Source organism: Dryobates pubescens, chromosome 6, assembly GCF_014839835.1.
Source record: "Dryobates pubescens isolate bDryPub1 chromosome 6, bDryPub1.pri, whole genome shotgun sequence".
NCBI classification, from domain to species: Eukaryota; Metazoa; Chordata; class Aves; order Piciformes; family Picidae; genus Dryobates; species Dryobates pubescens.
In genome coordinates this window covers 20,957,488-20,980,704 of record NC_071617.1, presented here as the reverse complement: position 1 = coordinate 20,980,704, position 23,217 = coordinate 20,957,488, and the positions used below count along the sequence as shown (strand labels likewise).

General features: G+C 38.6%; 1 protein-coding gene across 1 annotated transcript in view; it reads left to right on the top strand.

Annotated features, from left to right (window-relative positions):
• PLEKHG1 (pleckstrin homology and RhoGEF domain containing G1) overlaps positions 1 to 23,217 on the top strand; it is a 147,981-nt gene that overhangs the window by 19,811 nt on the left and 104,953 nt on the right. Inside the window, exon 3 of the mRNA XM_009897061.2 lies at positions 22,572 to 22,646. Coding sequence (XP_009895363.2) covers positions 22,598 to 22,646 — 49 coding nt within the window. The 5' untranslated portion in view covers positions 22,572 to 22,597. The remainder of the gene's footprint in view (positions 1 to 22,571; positions 22,647 to 23,217) is intronic.

The window sequence follows — 23,217 nt, the reverse complement described above, 5'->3', positions numbered from 1 at the left end:
GGCCTAATACCTTAATTAAGGCTAGCATTTTTTTAGTAAGTTTCCTCCAACCCCTTTGTAGCTGCTTATACTTAGATTGAAACAGGCATAAGGTCCATCCTTAGGGCTTCCTGTTGTTGGCAGTTGTATGAAAGGTGTCATTTTACTTTGGACTGATGAAGGTGACCAGTGAATGTAATCTGTAGCAGAAAGATCCTCAGATCTGACTGGACTTCTTAAAAACAGTAATCCAAATAATTTATGGCAGTGGTGTTTTGAGAATCCAAATGCTGAGTACAGTTAGACTAATGGTTTTATAAAAATATTATAACTATTTTTTTAAAAGGCTTTCTTAATTGATAAACCATTTTTTCCAGATGCTGCTTAATTCTCTCATCAGATCACATGTTTGGGATTTTCTGCTCTGAAAATGTCCAGACAATTCATTTGGTCAAACTCAGGAATAATATAATTAGGATTTTGTATAATCTGCAGATATAGGGATTTGGTTTTTAAACATTTGTGTTAAAATTCTTGCCTTTTTTTTTTTTTCCTTTTCTTTTTAAAACATAAAGATGAGCTCACTCACCCCTGTCTTCCCCTCTGTGCTTGCTCAGACAGAGTGGTCAGTCCTTTCCCGCTGCCATCTCCTATTGTTACGGTCAAATGGCCAAGGCAAAGCGTATACTTCCTTTTGTGTCCAGTAGATAGGGGTTCTTAATTGATGACTGCTGCTTTCTTTCTGACAGAAAGGAAATGAATGGGCAGTAGTGATTATAGCACATCTGTTGTTTTCTGGTGAGCATCCTGTACAGCAGTGAAACTGTCTTGAAGACTACTCTTTTTTTTTTCCTGTTCTGGACTAGTTAATGGAGGGAGTATGGGTGACACGTGACAGTATTGTTCCTTTGTCACAGGTGTAGCCAGAGCAGAAAAACAAGCTGCATGCTGGAACAGAATGGCTTGGTTTGTATTTTCCAAATAGTGTACCTAGTGTACTTAAAACAAATAAAAAGCTTGCATACACATCAGGCATGTACTGCATTCTGATTGCCTGATGCAGGTAATGATCCCTGTCTTCGTATAGAGTCACTGCACTGTAGCTGTCACGCTCCAAAATCGGCTGAGAATTGCTTTCTCTGGGAAAGGAGGGAAACACGTTAGCGCCTATATTAGGGACCTGAAAGCTGAAACGTTCATGCAATTTTCACTATAATTGCTAGGATGCTGTTTCTAAGACTGTGATATTGTTGTCCATCCTCTTGCTTGAACATCTTTTGCTTTAATGTGTTGCAGCATAGCTCTCAGGAGTGCTAAGGAACTCACTGGGGAGCTCTGTGGTGCATTGGTGTTCTCCTGGAGAGAGACTGGGAAATGGAGTCAGGAGAAGCTCTTTAACTGGCTTTACAGACTGTAGAGAGGGAAGTTTTGAGGAGAGATGAATGATGAAATATAGGAAAAGGTCGGTTTTGTGAGAGGAAGGAGACCTGAATCCCTAGACAGGATCCACAGAAAGGCAGGTGGCTGGGGTAATGTTTGAGAGATGCCAGTAAAGCGACTGGGTGAAGTACGTATGGGATGGTAATCAAGTGTAGCACAGGTTGTCCCCTGCAGCACACCACCCACAAACTTTCCACAATTCTTTTTCTTTCTGACTCCTGATAAAGAGGTGAGTGAAAACAGAATGTTGTCTGTGCAAATCCTAAGTGAGCCTACAGGGAACATTTTTCTTCTCTCTTGCCACACAAAGTGCTTGAAAAAAACATTAACTGAAAGAGCTTTGTAAATCTGAATTCTTACCACTTACTTTGTTGTCCTTTTGTTCCTTCCTTTTGCTTTTATCATGTTTAATTGCAGCATTTCTTGCAAGCAAGGTGCCAGTGCTCTGCTTTTGCACAGACAAAATATTTTGACAGTTACACTGATAGTGCTTATTTTGAGCTTGGGTGGAATTGGTTAACCTTCCTGGGGTATCCTGATGTATGTTGGATAAAACTATCTTCTTTCTTTCAGCTCTTTCTTGTCTCTTGCTATCCCAAGAGCTGCTTGGTCCCTGCCCTCTTAAGAAAGGATCTGTATTACTCAACAAACAAGATGTTGAGATGTACAACTTTGTATCCATAAGCAGCTGTTTAGCAGGATTTTCAAATACCAGAAGCACATGACCACTAGAAATGTCAAAAGTGAACATTTTTCACATGCTGTTGGGGAATGTCAGCATGGCTGAATACAAAACACATTAATGCCCCAGTAACACAAACATGCCCTTATGGTGGTGGCAAAATGGGTGTTAAAACTGTGATACGATTTTTACCTGCACTTGAAATTTACAGATAATGTAAAATAATGATCCTTGTGATTATCCAGGAAAGATAAGATTAAACTTCTCTCATTGCTATTTTCCCTTGAATATGGGAAAACAGAGGCCATAAACAAAATTGTGTAGGCTTCCCCCCTTCTTTCTAGTGGTCTTTTTTTGTTGTTTTTAATTTTTGTAGGCTTGTTTAAGGGTAATTTAAGCAACTAAATCATCCTTTTCCTTTCTGAGTGAGATACATGGAGACCATGTTCATGCCTCCAAAACCTTTTAAATATTTAGCCTATCCCCACAGGATTTCAGACTTATCTTGCATCTGTTGGCAAGCATTATGTTGTAGCTAATTATTAGTCATGACACCAGCCAAGTAATACAGGAAACCCCCACAGAATCAGTTGAAATGCATTTGTTCAAGTCTTTGTAAATTCCATTTCATCCATCTCTTATTGCATGATGGTAAGTTTAGAGAAAGACAGTTGTTAATTTGAGATTTTTGCAATTCTAAACACTACATCAGTCTATTATTCTGCACCACTTTCATGACTTGTGAGAAACACTTGAATATTTGTGTGACTTAATGTATTCAAATTGCTACATAGAAATCTGCTGAAATTATTTTATTAAGGAGTCTTGGCTTTGGGAACAGATGTGACTTCTTTCATCCTAACCTAAGGATTTAATGTGGGACCTGGAGAAGAACTATAGATTGCTTTACATTTTCAAAGACAGCTGTTTGAGTATTGATGCATTATTAGTTGTACATACAACCCAAAATCCTATTAAAATGGAAAAATACTTGTCTGTGAGACAGATATTCATTAAAGCATTATACATAGCTGTTCAGTAAAAAAACTTGTCATCAAGAAGTTTAGCCTCTGAAAGAAAGATTAGCTACTGCTTTTATCAGCATGGACATCGCTTTGAAGATACTAAACATCTGGTTTCCTTCTGGGAGAATTATGTTCTGTCCACTTGACCTTTTGTAAAAGTAAATATTTGTATTTGTTATGTTATGTAGGCATTAGAAAAAAAAATTAATACATGGGAAGAAAAGCACCCCTTATATCCAGTTGTTCAAGACACCACACTAGTGGTGTCCCCCAGGGATCAGTGCTGGGCCCCATGCTCTTTAACATCTTTATTGATGATCTGGATGAAGGCATTGAGTCCATCATCAGTAAATTTGCAGATGACACCAAGCTGGGGGCAGGAGTTGATCTGCTGGAGAGTAGAGAGGCTTTGCAGAGGGACCTCGACAGGCTGGACAGATGGGCAGAATCCAATGGCATGAGATTTAACACATCCAAGTGCCGAGTTCTACACATTGCAGAGCTACAGGCTGGGGTCAGAGTGGCTGGAGAGCGGCCAGGCAGAGAGGGACCTGGGGATGCTGGTTGATGGTAGGCTGAACATGAGCCTGCTGTGTGCCCAGGTGGCCAGGAGGGCCAATGGCATCCTGGCCTGCATCAGAAGCAGAAGCATTCTGCCCCTGTACTCGGCACTGGTTAGGCCACAAGTTGATTACTCTGTCCAGTTCTGGTTCCCTCAGTTTAAGAAAGATGTTGACTTGTTGGAACGAGTCCAGAGAAGGGCAACAAAGTTGGTGAGGGGTTTGGAACACAAGCCCTATGAGGAGAGACTGAGGGAGCTGGGGTTGCTTAGCCTGGAGAGGAGGAGACTCAGGGGTGACCTTACTGCACTCTACAACTACCATAAGGGAGGTTGTAGACAGGCAGATGTTGGTCTCTTCTCCCAGGCAACCAGCACCAGAACAAGAGGACACAGTCTCAAGCTGTGCCAGGGGAGGTTTAGGCTCGAGGTGAGGAGGAAGTTCTTCACTGAGAGAGTTGTTCGCCATTGGAATGGGCTGCCCAGGGAGGTGGTGGAGTCACCATCATTGGAGGTGTTCAGGAGGAGACTTGATAGGGTACTTGGTTGCATGGTTTAGTTGATTAGATGGTGTTGGATGATAGGTTGGACACAATGATCTTGAAGGTCTCTTCCAACCTGGTCTATTCTGTTCTGTTCTGTTCTATTCTGTTCTATTCTATTCTATTCTATTTTCAACATGTCAAATATTGTTTTGTCCTTGGTTAACAGGTTTCTTTTTTAATTAAAAAATTGCACAAGTGTGGAATGCCATAGGTGACATAACTATGATTTTTCCTTTCTTTCTCTGTTCTCTTTGTAAAATTACAGTATTTATTTTTCCCTTCTCTCCTCTTGTCACCTCCCAAGAGTGTGTTTCTCACTCCATTTCAGCTCTAAATTCTTTCCTTCAGCTGTGGCTGCAAACTGTGCATTAAGGGTAAATCCAATCCAGATTATATTTGTTTGATACATACCTAGATGCGTGAAGTTAGTTAGTGAAGATGAATGTTTGTATTTGAGCATTGCTGTCTTCTGTGATTAAATGGGGGTTTAAGGTTACCGAAGATGTAGCTTGGAACCCTGTTTTCAAGGCAAATTAGAAAATACCTCAAAATCGTTGCCAAATTTCTTTCTTCCATTTGTAAATAGATTAGTTAGGAAAAATACTCTCCTTACATAGAAGTTAAAACAATGAAGTTGCTTGTTTTTTGCCCATGTGAGAGTGATTGGATACCTTTTAAAATACACAAGGTAGTCTTTTAAGTAAGGAAAGGGATTGGACTTTATTAAATGTTACAGTTGAGAAATTATTTTTAAAATTAAGCCAGTTAGGATTTTTTTTCAGCCAAAAATCTTTTGATGGAAAGCAGCATTTTGTTGAAAACAGAGTATTTCACACAGACAATTTTCAACTAAACTACCAGCAAGAGAAGTTTTTGAGATTCAAGATTTTGAACTTGGAAAGTTCTAACTGACTCTATTTTTATGATTGTTTTTATTTATCTTCAGTGGTTTCTACCTCTTCTTTACACAATACTGATATTTTCAAAATTCCTACTTTTTATTTTTCTAGAAGTTGGGCAGATAACTTGGCAGTTGTTCCTTGTGTACCAGTGTTCATTTTGCAAATTGATGCTATGGAAGAGAGTCTTCCATTCTTTCAGTGTGAATCACAGAAACATTCAGGTTGGAAAAGTCCCTCAGGATCACCAAGTCCAACCCAGAACCCTACTCTACAAGGCTCACCCTAAACCAGAGCCCCAGGCACCACATCCAAACCACCTTTAAACACATCCAGCCTTGGGGACTCCACCACCTCCCTGGGCACCACATTCCAATGCCTGATCACTGTTGCTGGGAAAAAATTCTTCCTAATGTCCAGTCTAAACCTACCCAGTCATAGCTTGAGGCCATTCCCTCTTGTTAAAAAAATAATCTAAACAACAGCAGAGTCACATCATGGCTGCTTTTATAGAGAAGAAAGACAATTAAATGGTACATTAGTGTACAGGTTACATTCCCCCCCCGCAATAAGAACCACCTCCCAAGGACTTCAGATAGACCAGAGGCATGGAAAGGACCATGACCCTGTCCATAACAAAGGAAGATCTCTTCTGCTATATTTGTATCTCTAACAGAAGTCTGACAAGTGTCAGACTCTAGCCATGACAAATGGTTCTCTCTGTTCTTTTTTTTGTTCCCCATTTGACATGTCTTAAAACTTACTGATGACTTATTAATGAAGTTAAGACCTGCTGCAAATCCTTACGGATTTGATTTGTGCTATATTTTATTAGTCAAAAGTGTGTTGCTTATGTAATAGGCACAAGAACTGCCTGCCTTCTTATTGGATTCACCAGTGTTGAGGGTTTATTAATTTCAGGGTGAAGTGAAGCCTTTCAAAAGGCTATGTGCCACTTTTAGTTTCAGAGTAGAGAGCTTTTGATCAAGTGGGTTGCTGGATAATTGAGGTTCCTTGTGCCAAATCTGTCTAGAATCTAAACCAAGCATACAGTTTTCTGTGTTTATTTTGGGAATAGGTTCATAGTGTTAAAGTTTGCCTCATACACCAGCATTTATGAGAAATGACATTCAAATGGACTTTAAACAGCACATCATAAATTAAAATGTTATTGTCATTCTGAAGCACATCTGGTAATGCAAGATCTAAAGCTATTAATTTGGCCAGGACAATAAGTTCTTTATGAATTAGGGCTAGCCCATTAAAATGAGTTTTCTCCTGAATTAATGATGATGTGAGGTTGCGGAATCTGGAGTAATGACCATCTGCTGGGTTGTTAATATCCAGCAGACTTTGAGATGCAGTGATGCCTGTGGCAACATGCTTGTGCTAATCTTTGTATCTGTATTGTTACTATGCATAGAACAAGGAAATAAAAGCTGGGTGAAACTATAAAGTTAAGGTTACTTTCTTATATTCTATTTTTGTGTATGTGAGAGGACTGTCTTCCAGAGGTGGAAGCCTACTTGCTTGTCTGTTGGAGTGAGAGTGCTCAACACAAAAAAATCCCAACCAAATCTGCCATTCAGTGGTGTTTTCTTTTTTCCAGTTATTCTCCATGTCTGGGAACAGCCTAATTTGATTCCCCTTAGCCCTCAGGATAGGTGAGAGGCAAAAAAACCCAAAAGCTTTTCATTTGGGGGTCCGGAGAAGCCCCACACAAGTGCTCTTGTGCTTCATCTGCTGGGATGAAACAGGGCATGTGTGATAATCAGATGGATTCCCAGCTCTTTATCCCTGCTGCTACTCATTCCACATTGCGACCCAAGATATAGTTTAAGTGCTTGAAACAGTAATTCTCATAAAGCTGCTTTATAGTCTTTCACCATTGAGAGCAGTGTAAATTTCTTGTTTGGTGTAAATTTCTTATTGTCAAATCATAATTTTTCTTATCTGTACTCTTGTCAGATGTAAGGACATAGATACTTGAATAAATTCTCTATGTAAATAACTGGATAAATGAGAGTGGCATGAAATTTCCCTGCATGAGCAATTTCCTTCCCTGCTTGCTTGGATATTGGTTTGAAAGGTGAACGACACAAACCTGCTGCATGCTTACTGAAAAAGAGATTAGTAGCTGGGGAGTTTCCTTAAAATGATCTGGCAGTACTGATAGAAAAATGCATATTCCATTCTGTGTATGTGGAAATCCGAATGTAAACCGACATTTATTTATAGATAGGCATAACACAAATGTTTTAGTATTGTCCTTTCTGATGTTGATCTTTATCACTTAAAGTAAACAAATGATTTTGTCTTGATCATTCTTATATGTTAGTCTAGGATTACAAACCTATACTTCCAAAGATGCCATTCATAGTAGATGTCTTGAAGATGCCAGTGGCCACAGTGATTTGATATGATAGGATGAATTAAAGAATGGAAGGTTTCCATAATGTGTTTCATCCTCTGTATAACATGTTAGTGCCTAGTTCATGGTGCTTGGATAATAGGGTTTTCACTGCAGTCTACATTAACAGGCTCATACTTGGAATAAGCCAAGCACTACCCTCCTGGGGTGGATGCAAAGAGCCCTCCTGAGGTGGATGCAGACAGCCCAGAGGAAAAGTGGAATATAAAGCACTGTTCAATAATCACGCACTGGGGAACTGTGTGCCATCTCCTTTCAGTTCTGAATTTGTAGGGCTTTTTAGTGCTCTTCCTAATATATATTTTTAAAACGTATTTCAGTTTAAAGGTTGAAAGCCTTTGCTCCACTTGTTATCTTCTTATAGTCTTGCCAAATAAGCACACAGTTGTGCCAGTTAAAGTAGATCTTTGATGGAGTCTTTGCAAGCTGAAAAAAATGAACAAAACTGCAATAAAAGCCCACAAAGCACATGTGGTTGAAACTGACTTTTTTTATCTATCTCAGTTTTAATGTGTGCTTAAATTAGAAAAGGCAAATTATGGTTTTGTAATTATTTCCTTGAAAAGTGGGGCAGTTCACTTACTTAGAGAAATATGCTGCTGGTAGTTACAGGTAATCTGTTTTTAACTAGTACTTTTCATAACAAATGAATAAAATACTTGAGTTTGTGTGTACATTTTGCTGACAACTAACTTTGGAAAAAAGACAAAATAGTTCTGCACATTATTAAGGTTATGTTAATTCAGCCCTCTGGGGCTTATGTAATTCAGTCCTCATTCATTGGTTTTGCTTGTGAGGTTTTTCCCCCCATATCTATTTAGCAAATAAAGCCAAGTAATGAGAATAATTTGGCAGAAGCACTACATGGATGTGTGTTTTAAAATAGATCAGACTTTTCTTATGGATTTTTAAAAAGTTTTGTAGTTGCTTCAACTTGCATCCTAGCTGTTTGTATTAAGTATTCTGGGTTCAGTTGAATGTAATTATATTTTCTGCTCTTCAAATTGTGTGGTTGTCTTTTTGTTTGTTTCCCCCTGTCTGTTCTGCTTTTTATTCCATTGTGTCTCTGGTTCTCCATTCAGAGTTCTTTAAATCTTTGGAGTTTGTAATGAAATTCAACTAAGAGAAAAATGCAAAGCTTATGAGCATAGGTGGCCTGAGACAGGAGTCTTATAAGGTTACATCTGTATTAAATTCAGATGGGCCTAAGAATGTTTCCAGGCCTGGAAGAGGTCTGTGATGGTCATGTTCAGTGGTATGGTTTTGAGAAATTATAGTTAGCCTTCTCCCCAGACAGTTTCCAGGCATGACTCAGTCTCTAGTCCAGTTCAGCCAGAGAGGGTTTTTATGCACTCGCCCTGTTTTGGAGACTAAGATGGTTCATTAGAACCAGTGTAGGCTATCCTGTTCCAGCCTGCTTTTATGCCCAGGAGTGTTTTTTGAATGCATCTTATGCATTCATTTAAGAATAGCCTTCATGATAAAACTCTGAAACGTGAGCTCAGCCTTTATTCAGCATCGGAGAATCTGTGGTGATCCTGTCAGTGTCTTCACCATGGGGAAAAAATTAAGGGTCACTTTTTATCTGACGTGAGCACATCTTCTCAGTCAGCATTTCTCTGCTGTAGAAACTTTTTAGTCCCTCTCTTGGGTAAGCTTACTCTGCAGGGTTGCTTTTATTTATTTTAAAGTTAATTTCTGGATTGTTTGGTTGTAGAGGAAAAATGGAGGAACTAGGAACCAAAGTGAAAAAAAAACAACATTTTTTTTAATAAAGAAAGCAGAAAAATTTGGAACTGGCTTGGCACTTGCTAAATTGACGTGCCCTGGTCAGCACATAGTGGGAACCATTAGGCAAAAAGTGATAGTGCCTCAGTCATACTTGCAGAGGCTATGGGGGTGGTGGCAGGGGTGGGAGACAGATGGATTAAATACCATCAAATTTGAAGGGAGTGAATGCTTCTTCCTCCACTTCTCTTGCCTAGATTGCCTTGGAGGGCTGCAGAATCTCATTTGCTGATGCGATAGAGTGGTTTCCTGCTTTTTGTGGTAATATATATGGTCCTTTGTGGGTGTTTGAAGTACTGCAGAGACTTTTTTTTTTTTCCCTCCCCCTGCTCCCCCACTGAATAGACTTAAATCATCACAGAGCTAAGGCAGGGCCAGGTGGTGTCTTTGCCTGGCTGTGCCTCTAGTCAGATTCAGTGGAAACTTGGAGTTGTTAGTATGCACTCTGTGTGCGCGCCTTCCGCAGAGCACAAAATGTGGGCTAGGCAGCAAGAATGGAGGAATTAGGATTTTTATGTACCAAGGATGAATTACATAACTTGAAACAGCATAATTGGAATAGTTCTGTGTGTTTTTGGTTCAGTACTTAATATTTGAATAAACTGCTGAGGTTTATAAATGCTTAGTTGTGTGTCTTGGCAATGCGTTAAGTTTGTTCCCCCTTTGCTAAACTTGGGAGGACATTTTGCAGAAAGTTCACTGAAGTTATTTTCCTTAAAAGTGGAAGAAAGGAACTTTCATCTGAATTCAGTGGGCTTAGCACTGAGAATTCAAAAGGCCTTGGAAACTGGCTGAAGATCTTAGTACCAACTTGAGTAATATCCCCTTGACTGTTTACTTCAGTGAAGCCTATTCAGAGACTCCTCTCCCACCTATCCCTGTTTGCATTGGTTTTCAGTACTAGATCAAACGACCAGTCAAATGCAAAGCTTTACCTCTTAAAAACAACTTCTTGAGGAGTTGTCAGCCATGTTTCTGTGGCCTTATTTGATGTTCTGAGTTTACACAAATAGAAGTAACTGCAAAGACATACCTATTCTACTGCAGAGAAGTATTGCATTGCTAGTGCAAAACCAGCGTGACTCAGGAATTTTACTTGTCTTGGAAATGTGGTGTTTATATACAGATTATAGAAATGGGAGAAGTGTGTCCAATGGTTTCCACTTGCTGTAAGATTTCATGTACAGTTTTGCTATAGAATTTTATATACAGTTATTTGTAAGTTGTCTTGCTTGTAACCCTCCACACTTCTATTACATTCCACAGTATTTACATATTCTTTGAAGCTTCTTGGCATAATTTGGGGAATTATATTGGTTTTTAGCTGAACTGAACTTCTTTATGTAGGTGTTTTCTCTTTTTTCATAAACTTCTCTTTCTCAGGACAGAAATGAAATGCTTGATTGCCCTTCATACCACTGTCTAGCGCTGTTGAAGTACACATGATCCATCTTTCACTTCAGTAAAAATTCATTTGGCAGGAACAGATAGGAAAAGAGACATCCGTTTATCAGAAATTCTGGCAACCCAGCTAGAGCAGGGAAACCTGACTGCTGAATGCATGATTTGTTTCTGATTCTCTGCTAACTATGTAGAAGGGGGGAAAGCTTCACTATTCAGCGTGGTTAAAATAGACAGGTAAGAAAGATGACCTTCATCACTGGCACAAGAAGGTGAAGAGAGGTCAATCTCCTTTTCTAGGGGAAAAATGTCTGTTAGCATAGAAATGTAAAAAGCTTTGTAATGTTAGCACCTTTTAAAACTGTTATGTAAAGTTAATTGACTTTATTGACTACTCCTTAATAACCTGTATTCCAACATGAAATTTCCTAGTGCTAACCATTCTTGAAATAGTTTTCAGTCTAAAGCAGTGAAGGGGTTTGGGGTGATATTTCTCCTATTGAAAGCTACAAAGCAAAATTCAAGTTCAGAAAATAAAGTCTGCCAGTGGAAGCTGTGAATTACTAGAGCAGTTTCAAGAATCTTACAAATCTTTGAAAGACTCTCAACAATTACACATGCTTTTATAAGCTGTCAATGAGGTAATGTCAGATGACTGGTATTTTAGTACGAATAGGTTTTTCTTTGTTTCTGTGCTTAAAAGCTAAGTCTATTTATTTATTTTATTTTATGAGAAGGTGAATGAAGTCCTGTCAAAATGCACAATGGCTTGGACTCTGTGCAGTTGTTGAGAATTACTTACAAGCAACTGACCTGTTCATGTCTCTTCAATTAATGTAGAAAGGAGAAAAGCATTCAGCTGAAGGAAATCACATTTCCAACTGTTACATTTGCAAGTAATGTTATTTTTCCTCATGTGTTTGCTTGTTTGTTTGTTGTGTTTTTTTTTTCTTTCTGAATGGAGCTAGTGTTCTAGCCAGTGAAGGTCTATATTTGGCAACTCAATGTTTAGTAATAAATCCAGCTTTCTAAGAAAGCATGGTGGAGATAAGCAGCTTTGCACATTAATGGTATTAAAGAGGGAATTTCCCTGTCAAGAGAATATTGCGTTTTAACCCAAAAGAAATGTTTATTCAAGAGTTTGTCAGCTGCTTCTGTCAAAATAGTCATTCAAATTCCTTTTGAAATTGTGGCAGGTTAAAGATTGTTACTTTGAGTGCTTTCCCTTTTAGCAGTTTCAGCCTCCTGGATTCTCCACTTATGATGATTGTAGGTGGGTGGAATAAAATCCTTTCTCTTTCTAGTCATATTTAATTTAATATTTCATCATTCTTACAGTGGAAAAACTACATATACAGATGTATTTATGTATGCACAGAAATTGTGGTTTGCCAGGGATTAGGCATGAACACTCTTTGAAGCTATACAGTTTCTCTGTGGTATTTGAGTTAATTTTGGTGCTGCAAAAGCAAGGAGGGCTAAGCTTGTCGCTAGAACAATGCTGAACTGGGGACATGTTACTCAAAGTAATATATAGCAAGAGGGCCCTGACTTCTCCATCACTACTCAGTCTTCTGTTAGATAACCACAAACTTTGGCTTTAGAAAATATGTTGTTTGCAAGCCGTGCTTCAACAGTTGCTCTCTGGAGTGGCTTCATAAATAATGGAGTATTTTTACAGGAAATGTCCTGATCTGAGCTATGAGGCTGTTCATGTAGACAAACTGCAAGTGAATGTGCACAGCACTGTTAGCTTGTCTGTTACTGACTTCCTCATTTTTTTACCATGTGTGAGCAGTGTGTATATACATTTATGTACACACAGATGTACATATCCTCAAACTATGAAGAAGGCAAAGCTGGACAAGAGTGAAGTGCTCCTGCAGTCAGCTGCCTGAGCCAGGCCTGGGGGACAGCATGCCTCAGCATTCAGGTGACTGGAACATATCAGGGCACAGAAAACTTTAACCATTGACTCTTCTATGCTGTTTGCTGTGTTGGTTGCCTGATATTATATATTCTGTGATTAAAACAAACAAATAAATAATGCCCCCCCTAGAAATTTTAATTAATCACACTTTACTGTTCATGCAATTAGATGGACTGTTTTGATGGCTCTGGGGAAAAAATGTGTTTCACAGCGTTTGTGTAAAGTAACTTTATGAATGGCTGTACTTGGTTAGCTGTTCAAATGACAGTTTCTGGAAAAGCCAAGTGAGCATTACTTGACTAATAATTATAAAGCCCATGCCTAAGCCTCTCATTTCATTAGTAGTACCCTGTTTGGGCAGTTTCAGGTGAAGGTCATGCACAAACGGGCTTTGCAGGAGCCCTTCTCCTGATGGTGAAGAGGGCCCTTTCCTTTCCTTGCAAAACATAATGATGTCAACATGTGTTAAGAAGAGAAAAGTAGTCAAGGATTTACATGTAAAGTTATAATCATCTATTATCCCAGTTTTAAGTAGTCTTCCCCTTTGTAAGCTAGAGTCAGCAATGCCAAACCAAACATTCCTTTGGTTTTATTTCTTTTTCTTTTTCCCCTCCTCTCTCTAGCTCTCTCAAAGAGTTTAATTGAGGGGGGAAATATCTTTCTCTCTTGTTTACTTGGAGTTAATGTTGTTTAGGAAAATTTTTAACAAAGTAAATGGACCTTCTGGATACCACAGACATTTCTGTCTTTCAGCAGTATGATCATCTCTTGGAAGTTCTGTGGGTTTTTTTCGATTAGGAGGTTTGAAGTTATTTCCTTGGAAATATATAGGGAAGCCAAACATATTACAGACATTTTGTAGAAGATATAAAACAGCCTAATTGGAGTTGATGCATGCTAATTGCTCTGTTATTAATGAAATTGGAGGAAAAATAGAAGTGCTTTGAAAAATATGTGCATGAGAGATTAAACTTATGATTTTGATTTGGTGCGGAGCAGCATTTTGTGTTGTCATTTTTTTTCTTCTTTTTAGGGAGCTTTCAGGAATGTATATTTAACTGGAGAGAAGAACTATCTTGAAATAGCTGACTTTGGAATAGATTTGTCTGTATATATACTCTTTAAAAGTATTGGGCTGTTCTGTAGTCTTTGAGTATTTGCTTTTGGATGCACTTTATCTCTGTGTCAAGTTGTCCATGAATGCAATTTCAAGGTTTGCTTAACATTATGGTTACGTGCGTAGTAAGATGTCATTCTCTATCTCAGTGCCTTGACTGTGGCTCTACACAAAGTTGAAATACATAAAGACTTTGCTCATCCCATAGATACTAGCTTTTCCACAGACCTTAAAATATCAAGAATTTCTCTGCAAGAGGGCTATAAAGCTTTCATTTAAAGCAAAACAAACTCTGGAAAAACCTTCATTATTATCATAGATCTGTGATTTTGAGAGCAACTATCCTGCCTGTGCAGCCTGATGTCCTTACTAAGTGGGTGACAAGGCTGTTTCCTTTTTTCTATAAAGTTAATGTGGCAATGTTAGTGAACTTTAGCCGACTGTCAAGAAATTTCCTGTAACAGCAATGGAAGTGTGAAAAGGAAATGTCAGAAGGTGAAATGCATGGAGACAACGGTAAGTGCGTTTCTCCCATAGTAACAGAATTCATCAGTTCCACTGGAATCCATTGGTATGTTAACTATCAGTGTAGTACTTACTCAGCACATAAAGCTGGACTCAAATTCATTTAAGGCTTTGTATATCATAATTTACTTTTCACTGTTATTTGACTTGTTTCATGTCTTGATTGGATTCTTTAGTGCTCCAAGAACAGCTTTGCCTCCTCATGATCTATTTTGATTTTATATCATCCACTGCTTGAGCCTGTGGTGAAATGATGAATTAGCAAAACTGATTTTTTCCAAGACTCTGTAGTGATATCCCAAGTACAGACAGCAAGCAAAAAGAGAATTTTTCTTTAAATGCTGCCACACAGTATCTGTAACAGAAAAGTAATTTGGAGGAGACTCAAAGCCTGTGAAGGCATGGATCAGGGGCTCTTGACTATGTCTGCCAGGCACAGGTCTGGGGTTTTTTGTGTTTTATTTATTCTATCCTGTCTAATAGTGAAATGGGATTACAAAATAGCTGTTAGGATGCTAGCTGGGCTATTGCCCATGTTATTTTGGTTGAATTTTGAATTATTGTTGCATTTCTGTTGATTTTGGAGTTTTTTAGGATTTTTGGTTGCTTCTGGGGTGGTGTTTTGTTTTTTTACTATGGGAGAGTGGCATGGAGAAGCAGCAGCCCTTATCTTTAATCTTTAAATAAGCTACAGCTGCTAAACACCAGAGACTCGAATGTGGAAAAGACTAAGGAGAGAAATTTTGCATGTGTGCATCTGCATGATTGTTTATTATCCAAATCAGTGTCTCTCCTAATTGTAGCAAAGTTCAGAGCTTTGAAAAGCAATTTGAGCAATTCTAGTATCAACACTGATGGCATTTCCTCTTCAATTTCCTTAACTGTGTGCCCTATAATTTCTATTATTGCTGGTTTGACAGGTTCATATCCAGCTATAGAATGTTGGGGGTTTTTTACTTTATTATATCAGAATGAGGTTTATGCTGTGTGCCTCACTATTGGCAACTGAGACCTAATGTGTTTGCAGTTGTCTTTTCTCATGGGAAAAGTTTAAAGAAAAATATCTTGCAAGAAGGGGGGATAGTAGTGACTGGTGCAAACAACAAATGCAGATTTAAGAAAAAAAACAGTCTGGTGTTTCATTTTTTTGCCAAGTCAAGGCAGCTATCTGGAGTGTGTATGTTGGAGGGGTGAGTGGTGGGCAAAGCAGTGTAGAGCATGTGGCTAGAGACTGTATTTGGCTGTAAATCCCTCAGGTAATGTGATAAATGACTGTGTATGTTCTTACAATACTGGAGAATTTGTCAAGGAAAAAGTCACGTTGTCTGTTGTGGCAACTGTCATGGTTCTGGCTATAGCTTTGAGTGTTCTTGCAGTGTGAAGACTTGTACCCTAAAATTCTTTGTAGCTAGAGTGTGTGCGTAATGCCTTTTTTGTGCCATTTCAGCACTCGGTATGCATATTACAGTTTAATGGTACTTGGAAATAAACTGTTCTAGTAAATGTTGAACCGTGTGCACTTGTCTGTTCTTAGCCATTTGGTTTCTAATTCAGTTTTATTTGTGTGGCCCTAATTAGCATTCAACAGTAGAACTAGTATTATCTCAAAAATGAAATCAGAAAACAATGTAACAGTAGCTCAATTAAAATATTTCATCTCCATCTTTGTAAATGTCAGTAATGAAATGTTGGTTAGTTTTTTGGTGGAGTAACTAGGTGTAATGCATTATGTTGTGTTACTGCTTAAATTGCTTAGGAAATGGCTTGTCTAGAATACATTGCTTGCTTTTTAAGTCAAAGATTTCTTAGAGTAGGTGACAGCAGGATTTTGTGATACAATAGCTGTACTTGGCGGCTATGACTTGTTACTGCTGTACTCATACATTCTGTGCTGGGACTTGCCTGTAAGTCCCTAAATATCTTGAGACTGACCTACTTATCTTGCTTGTCCTTGTTTTTCATCGGAGTGTATGTCAGGCGTGTCCTGTGCTGAACCACCTTACCAATCCTGTCTGTTTTTTCATGCTTAGATTCAAAAGAAAGTGTCCAAAGTGACAGATCTACTGTGTGTAAGTGAAATATAATCTTTTAATGGATTTTTGTTTGTTGTTTGTGTGTTTGGGTTTTTCCTTTTTAACTTTTGGGAAAACTTGGAAGGGCTGCTGAGATTAACTGCTGAGTACAAAGGCATGAGAGAAGTAAGCAGTATGTGTGTGTATAATTTGAAAAATGCCCAGTGCTTTAGAAAAGAACTGTGGTTTATTCTGGTGATGGTGTTTTGAAATAAGCCAAAGGTGATATAGTGGCTTAGCTATCAGGCTGTTCAGACTCACATCCAGACTTGAGTGATATGCAAGACAATTCAACTGTCTGAAAGTTAAAAGAATTTGAAGCACTTGCTCAGCACGCTGACCAGAAGGGAGAGGCAGTTTCTGCTACTAGCATTTGGTTTTGTCTGTGAGATGAGCAGTGTGGCACTGTAAGGAGCAGCTAGTGCCACCTGCGGGAGCTGGGCTGGAACAGGTGCCTGTACAGTTCAGACATGGATCAGTGTGGTAAAGTGCTGTCACCATTTCCTAGCATCACAGGAGAGGCATTGCCTTGTTTGCTATCCTCTTTCTGTAGCAGAATGTGATTGTATGCACTATAGGGCAGATCTTGAGAAAAGCTGCATGTAAGAAGGAGGATATTTTAAAAAATACTCATTAATGGTGCAATTCTATTGAAAGACAGTAACAGTTGCTAATTACACTAAGTTGTTTTGTGCAGCCTGCACTGAAACAGCTTAAATGCAAAATATACTGATTCTACTGAGCTGATAAACTGCTGTGATCAGCACAGATTTAATGCATCAGAATTAAATCCATGCATTTCATCAATTAAAACAGACAACTTTAAGCTTAGGCTTTGAACTCATGAAGGGCATTTGGGGAATGTCAGTCAAGGTTTTGACACCCCCCCCTCCCCCTTCCTCCTCCTAGAAGATGGGGTCTTCCTCTGTTTCACTTGGTATGTCTCTTCTCCCAGGCGGCCAGTACCAGAACAAGAGGACACAGTCTCAGGCTGCACCAGGGGAGGTTCAGGCTAGATGTTAGGGAAAAGTTCTATACAGAAAGAGTGATTGCCCATTGGAATGGGCTGCCTGGGGAGGTGGTGGGGTCGCCATCACTGGAGGTTTTCAGGAGAAGACTTAATGGGGTGCTTGGTGCTGTGGGTTAGTTGTTTGGGTGGTGTTGGATTGGTTGATGGGTTGGACGCGATGATCTTGAAGGTCTCTTCCAACCTGGTTTATTCTATGTATGTATTCTATGTATGTATTGTAGTGGTGTTATGTTTTTAAGGAGTCTTGCAACGTGGTTGGACAGTGACCAAATGTAGATCATATCTCATCTTTTCAATAAGTTCATTTCATACAAAGCTTGCAGGAGAAGATACCATGTGGCATTCCCTGCTAGACCTCATATCTTGTGTTACTTTGGGGGGGGGGGGGGGCAAGGGAGGAAGTCAAAATGCTCTCTTGACTTGCAGCCTCAAACACAGTGCTTAGCTGCTGCACTTGATCTTTCACTGGGTTTCAAAGAGCATGACCGAAGTCTTGAGACAGCAGTGGGAATGGATTCAGAGCTATTGGAAAGATTGGAGGAAGGAGAAGGTATATGTGTAGCAGTTAAATCACAGAGGAGCCAGACAGCTCATTCCTCACACTAAAATGTTTGTGATGTTTTCCATGTTGAAACACAATGAGTTACAGTAAACAAGAATGAAAGTGACAAAGGAATTCTGTGATTTGGCCTTTCCTTGATGGGGAAAAGTTGCGGTTTTTTAATTGCAACTGCAATATGGTTGATTAGCTCCAGAAACTAGTCAGAGGATGATACTGATTTATGCTGTTCTGAAGGAGGCGTGTCCTGGTTTCTGCTCCAATAAAGTTAATTTTCTTCCCAGTAGCTGGTATAGTGATGTGTTTCAGATTTAGGATGAGAATGATGTTGATAACAAGTTGATGTTTTAGTTGTTGCTAAGTCATGTTTATACCAAGTCAAGAACTTTTTGGCTTCTTGTACTGCCCTGCCAGTGGAAGCTGAGAGTGCACAAGGAGCTGGGAGGAGATACAGAAAGGACAGCTGGTCCAAACAAGTCCAAGGGTTGTTGCATACCATATGGCATCAAGCCCAGTGTACAAACTGTTGGGAGCTGGCCAAGGAGCACCATGGTTCAGGATTGGCTGGGTATCAGTCAGCAGGTGGTGAGCAATTTTATTGTGCATTACTTAATTTGTATATTATTATTTTATTTCCCCTTTCTTTTCTGACCTATTAAACTGTTGTTAACTCATGGGTTTATTTTATTTTTTATTACTCTTCCCCGCCCCCCCCCCCCCCCCCCCCAGTTCCTTTGCTCATCACTGTGTGGGGGGAGTGACCAAGTGGCTGCATGGTGCAGGGTTAAATTGTACCAGGGCAGGAGAGAGAATGCCATTACTATGACTTTCATTGGTGGAGCAAACCATGTGCAAAGGAGGTTTTGCTCCTTCTGGCCAACATACATCAAGTGGTCTTGTTTGGACCGGCTCATGTCATGGTGCAGTTGTCTTAAGCATCACTTTCTGTGGAAAAGAAGGTGCGAGGGTGACCAGGTTTGGGAAGATCAGAAAAATGTGTATCATCTTACAAAAAACATCCCCAAAACCCCCTTAATCTTGGAATGCTTTAGTATGCATGGATGTGCAGAGATTTTTGTGGGATCTTGACGGAGTAGACTGCTGGAAATGGGAATCTGTAACTCACACCCACAGCCAAAGCTCTTCTGGAAGGGAATGAAAGGAGCCGTTAGGATTCTGTGCAATATTGAAGGAATAAATATTAACTTGAAATAACACTTTAATCTTACACAGGTACTGCTGTGTTACTTAGAAAGACTGAGGGGTGATGATGAATTGAAACAGCAGTAAGGCTTGATGGCATATAGTAGTTTTTGTCCTTGTAACTTCTATCCTTTCTGTCCATGTTACTTAGAGTTTCTTTCAGTGTCACTTCTTGGTTCATGTGAAAAGAGAAGAAAAAAAAAGTGCTAATGTTAGCATATAAACCTGCTTATATGGTTCACATGACCTGGGATTAAAATTTATTCTTGGGAGGTTCAGAGCAGCAATGCATCTGCTCCAGAAGGGATTTTGTAGGCAAGAACTATAATAAAGGACAACCATCCTGGTTCTTTCACAAAGATGTGTGCAGTATTTAACAGCCAAATAAGAAGTTCTGGTTGTGTTAATGTGGGTGGAAGCTTTGCCATAGCCTTCCTTGGAGCTGAGTTCATCCTGCAACCTGAGACTTTGAGTGCTGGTTTTGGGGTTCTGTGAGTGGTTCTACACTCAAAACCGCAACATCCAACACCGTTCACCTGAGCGATGCAGCAGTCTGTCCAGGCTGTGTGTGAGCATCTAAGCATCCTTGTTTGTTACAAAATACCTTGTGTCAAGAGATCTATAAATATCCATTTTCTCCCCACCATTTTTTTAAACTTTTTAAACTTTTTTTTTTGTATGTGTGTGGTAATTAAAGCAGGAACAACTCATCAAAATATTGTTTAAAATTTAACCAGCAGATGTTTTACTGTTAACAGGACAGTGTGTAATATGGAACTTCAGGGCTTCAGTTATTTTGCTTATATTGATCTGTATTCATAAAGCACTGACTATTTAATTTGTAAAAGACTGCATTTAAAAATTGTGATTAAAGCAATACATATGTTGATTGTGAATAAAGCACCTCCAGCAGAATCTTAATGTTAATGCTGGTTGTTTTTGAAGAAATCCAACCAGTTCCTTAAATATTATCACTTCCAGCTATTTGGAACAGATGTAGACTAGGGCCCAGGGATTTGACACAAAAGAGGAGGTTCAGGTTAGATTTTGGTTAGCAATGTTTATTATTAAACATAAATACATATCGGACTCCATAGTTACAATTGCAAACAGTCCTGTGATAAACAATAGTTTCTTTCAAGCTGCTTGCTGCATTTTTAGTGTACAGAGATGAAATGCTGAGAGACCCAAAATGGAACAGAAGCTTTCTCTCCAATGAAAGCTTTTCCATGAAATTTTAAAATGGAAAAATTGCAGTATTTCCATTAATAGCTATTTTGAATAACTGAAAAACTTCAATATTCTTTTGGCAAAGTTCAATTAATTTAAGAGACGAGGACTGCATTTTCTGTGAGATGTAGGTAATCTGTGTTTTTCCTGAGCATAGTGATGTGCTGTAAGTTTGAATGTGGTCCCATGAATTAGCAATAGCATGCTATTGATTTAGGTCCTGTGTTTAAAATAACAGATCTTTCTTTTCTCCATAATGTTAAAGCTGCTCTGCAATATTTTAACAGCCTAGGATTTAAAGGCAAGCCAATCTACTTGAAGGAACAACGACTTTCTTGAAGTAGGACCTCCCAGTATGCCTGTTTGGGTGGCCCTGGCTGATTATGGTCTGTGAAAATGCATGGTCATACATCTGAATGTTTTTGGTTACTGCTAAAGAGTTTTGCTTAATTAAGATATGTAAACAGTATGGCTGTGTTTATTCATAGATTATGAATGAATATGTATTTCAAGTTCTCTTGCTGGGATAGTCTGTGAAAAGTACATCGAGGAGTAAGCAATTGGTAGCAAAATTACAAGTATTCTGTGGACTACTGGAACAGCTGAGCCTAAGATGCAGAGACAGTTACAGCTATTGCCAATAATTATATTGCAAAAGTATTTAGAGCTTCTTTATATAAGTTTTTTATATAGTTGATCTTGACATTATTATTAGTAGAATCCCAAAGTTTGCAATAAGATTTCTCAAATAAGTGGAGATCGTTTGTACAGAGGGAGATCAACCGTTATTTTCTATTGCATTTTGCATGCTTATACCCCAAATGCTGCCTTCTCTGCGAGTCCTGCTTGGCCTTACAGCAGAGAGAGCTACTTACTTTCCTAATCTGATGAATACTACCTGTCAGAGATTTCCTTCCTGGATTAAAACTAGGAACTTCATAAATAAATAAAAGAATGCTAAACGTTGGCCTATGATTTTGAGCGAGTCAAAACTGGGTATGTAACAGAAAACAAGAGCAGTGTTTCCTTTATTTAAGTCTTTCCTTCTTTCACTAGTGTTGTTACATTTTGCAGAGAAGAAAATCAAAGCGAATCTTACACAAATTAATTTTACTGGCGTTGCATGGAGAGAAAGTTGGATTATTTGGTGATATGACTGGGAGTAATGAAATAGGCCCTTTTATTAAAAATGTGGATTTTTAAAGTATTTTTTTAAAGTTCTTAACTATACACTGCAATTGTATTGCATTCATTAATGTGGTTTCTTGGTTCAAATGGACTCTGTGACTAGTTCCTATCAACTTTACTATTAAATCACTGGATAACTGGAAGTTGATTCATAAACTAGTGCAATATTCACAGACAATACGTAGTGCGTCATCAAGTGCAGAGGGTTGGAAACAAACTTGCCAAGTTTTAGAAACAGACAGTGTATTTATTCTAACCAACTGTTTGGTGATGATAAGCATAGGTAATTAAATCTGAATAATCTGTTTAAAGGGAAAAAAAATAATTAGTTTTTAATGTCTCCTGGAGTAGAGGTTTATGTTTTACAGCAATTTTGTGAAGGATTTTGGAGTCTGTTAAGTGTTTATAGTTGTTTAAAGGATCTGTTGAGGGCACACTTGTTTGCTTAGTTTGCAGCACCATCCAGTTGTAGTTTACTGAACTCATGTGCACAGACCTTCAGGTCACTATTAATTGCTGTTGATTTTAGGGAGCTGTGAGAAGATTTTTCACTAGTTCCAAATCTTCAGCATGTTCAGTGCTGTGTCCATGAGGCATCTATGTTAAAGACAAAGTAATTCCAGACTAAGACATGGTTGATTTTGTCTTGAGTAAAGATGAATTTGCTGTTGTGGAAGATCATCTGCAGTGGAATTTCCATGAGATAAATAAGAATTAATTTGAACTCCAGGATGTGCTAGTGGATTGTAGCCATGGATGCATTTAACATTTCTAAACATTTTGAATATATGTGAATTAAATGCCCTGGATAGCAGGGTATGTTTTGCTTGTTTACATATTTTACATACAAACACAGAAATGATGAAAGCTGAAAATTCAACCTTTTGTGGTGGGTCATGGGGCAGAGGAGTGTCCTACTGAAATGTACTGGTTTTGATGGAGAACACTCTTTGCTTTGTATCTGCTAGGTTTTACTAAGCCTGTGTCTGCAGAGATGCCAGATAAAACACCAGGTGGCACAGAACCTGTCCCTAGGAATGAAGGTTAGTACTTTTCTTTAATTTCTTTTTTTTTTTTGAGGAAAAAAAAAGGCATTGTGATTTTGTGAAGATTTTTAATCTTTAAAAGTGAGTTTCTTTTATTGACCTTAATCTTAAAGGAAGGCTGAATTAATTTCATGTGTACATGTTCAGCTAAATAGGAGAAACTTTTCACTTCCTTCTGTATGACCATTCCCTCTTTTCCTAGCCCATTATCCATGCTAGTTCTAAAATATATAATGAGAGGAGGGGATCAGTGGGATGCTAGGATTTCAGATTTGGAGATGATGTTTTGTCCCGTCTTGATAAAGAGATCTTGTTGACTGAAGCCAGTTCATCATATGGAATGCTTAAGCCTCATAAACCCCAAACTGACGTGCAAGATGTAGGTTGATTGATACAAGGAAGAATTGACTATGTATGATTTCCACTACATTCAGGGGAAACTTGAAATACTCAGTCTTTCTGAAAACCAGACAATTTTTTTTCTTCTCAAGGTCCATTAACTTTAAATTCACACAGCTGAAAATTTGTTACTTCTTTCTTTAAAAACATTTGTAATCCTGCTAATTTT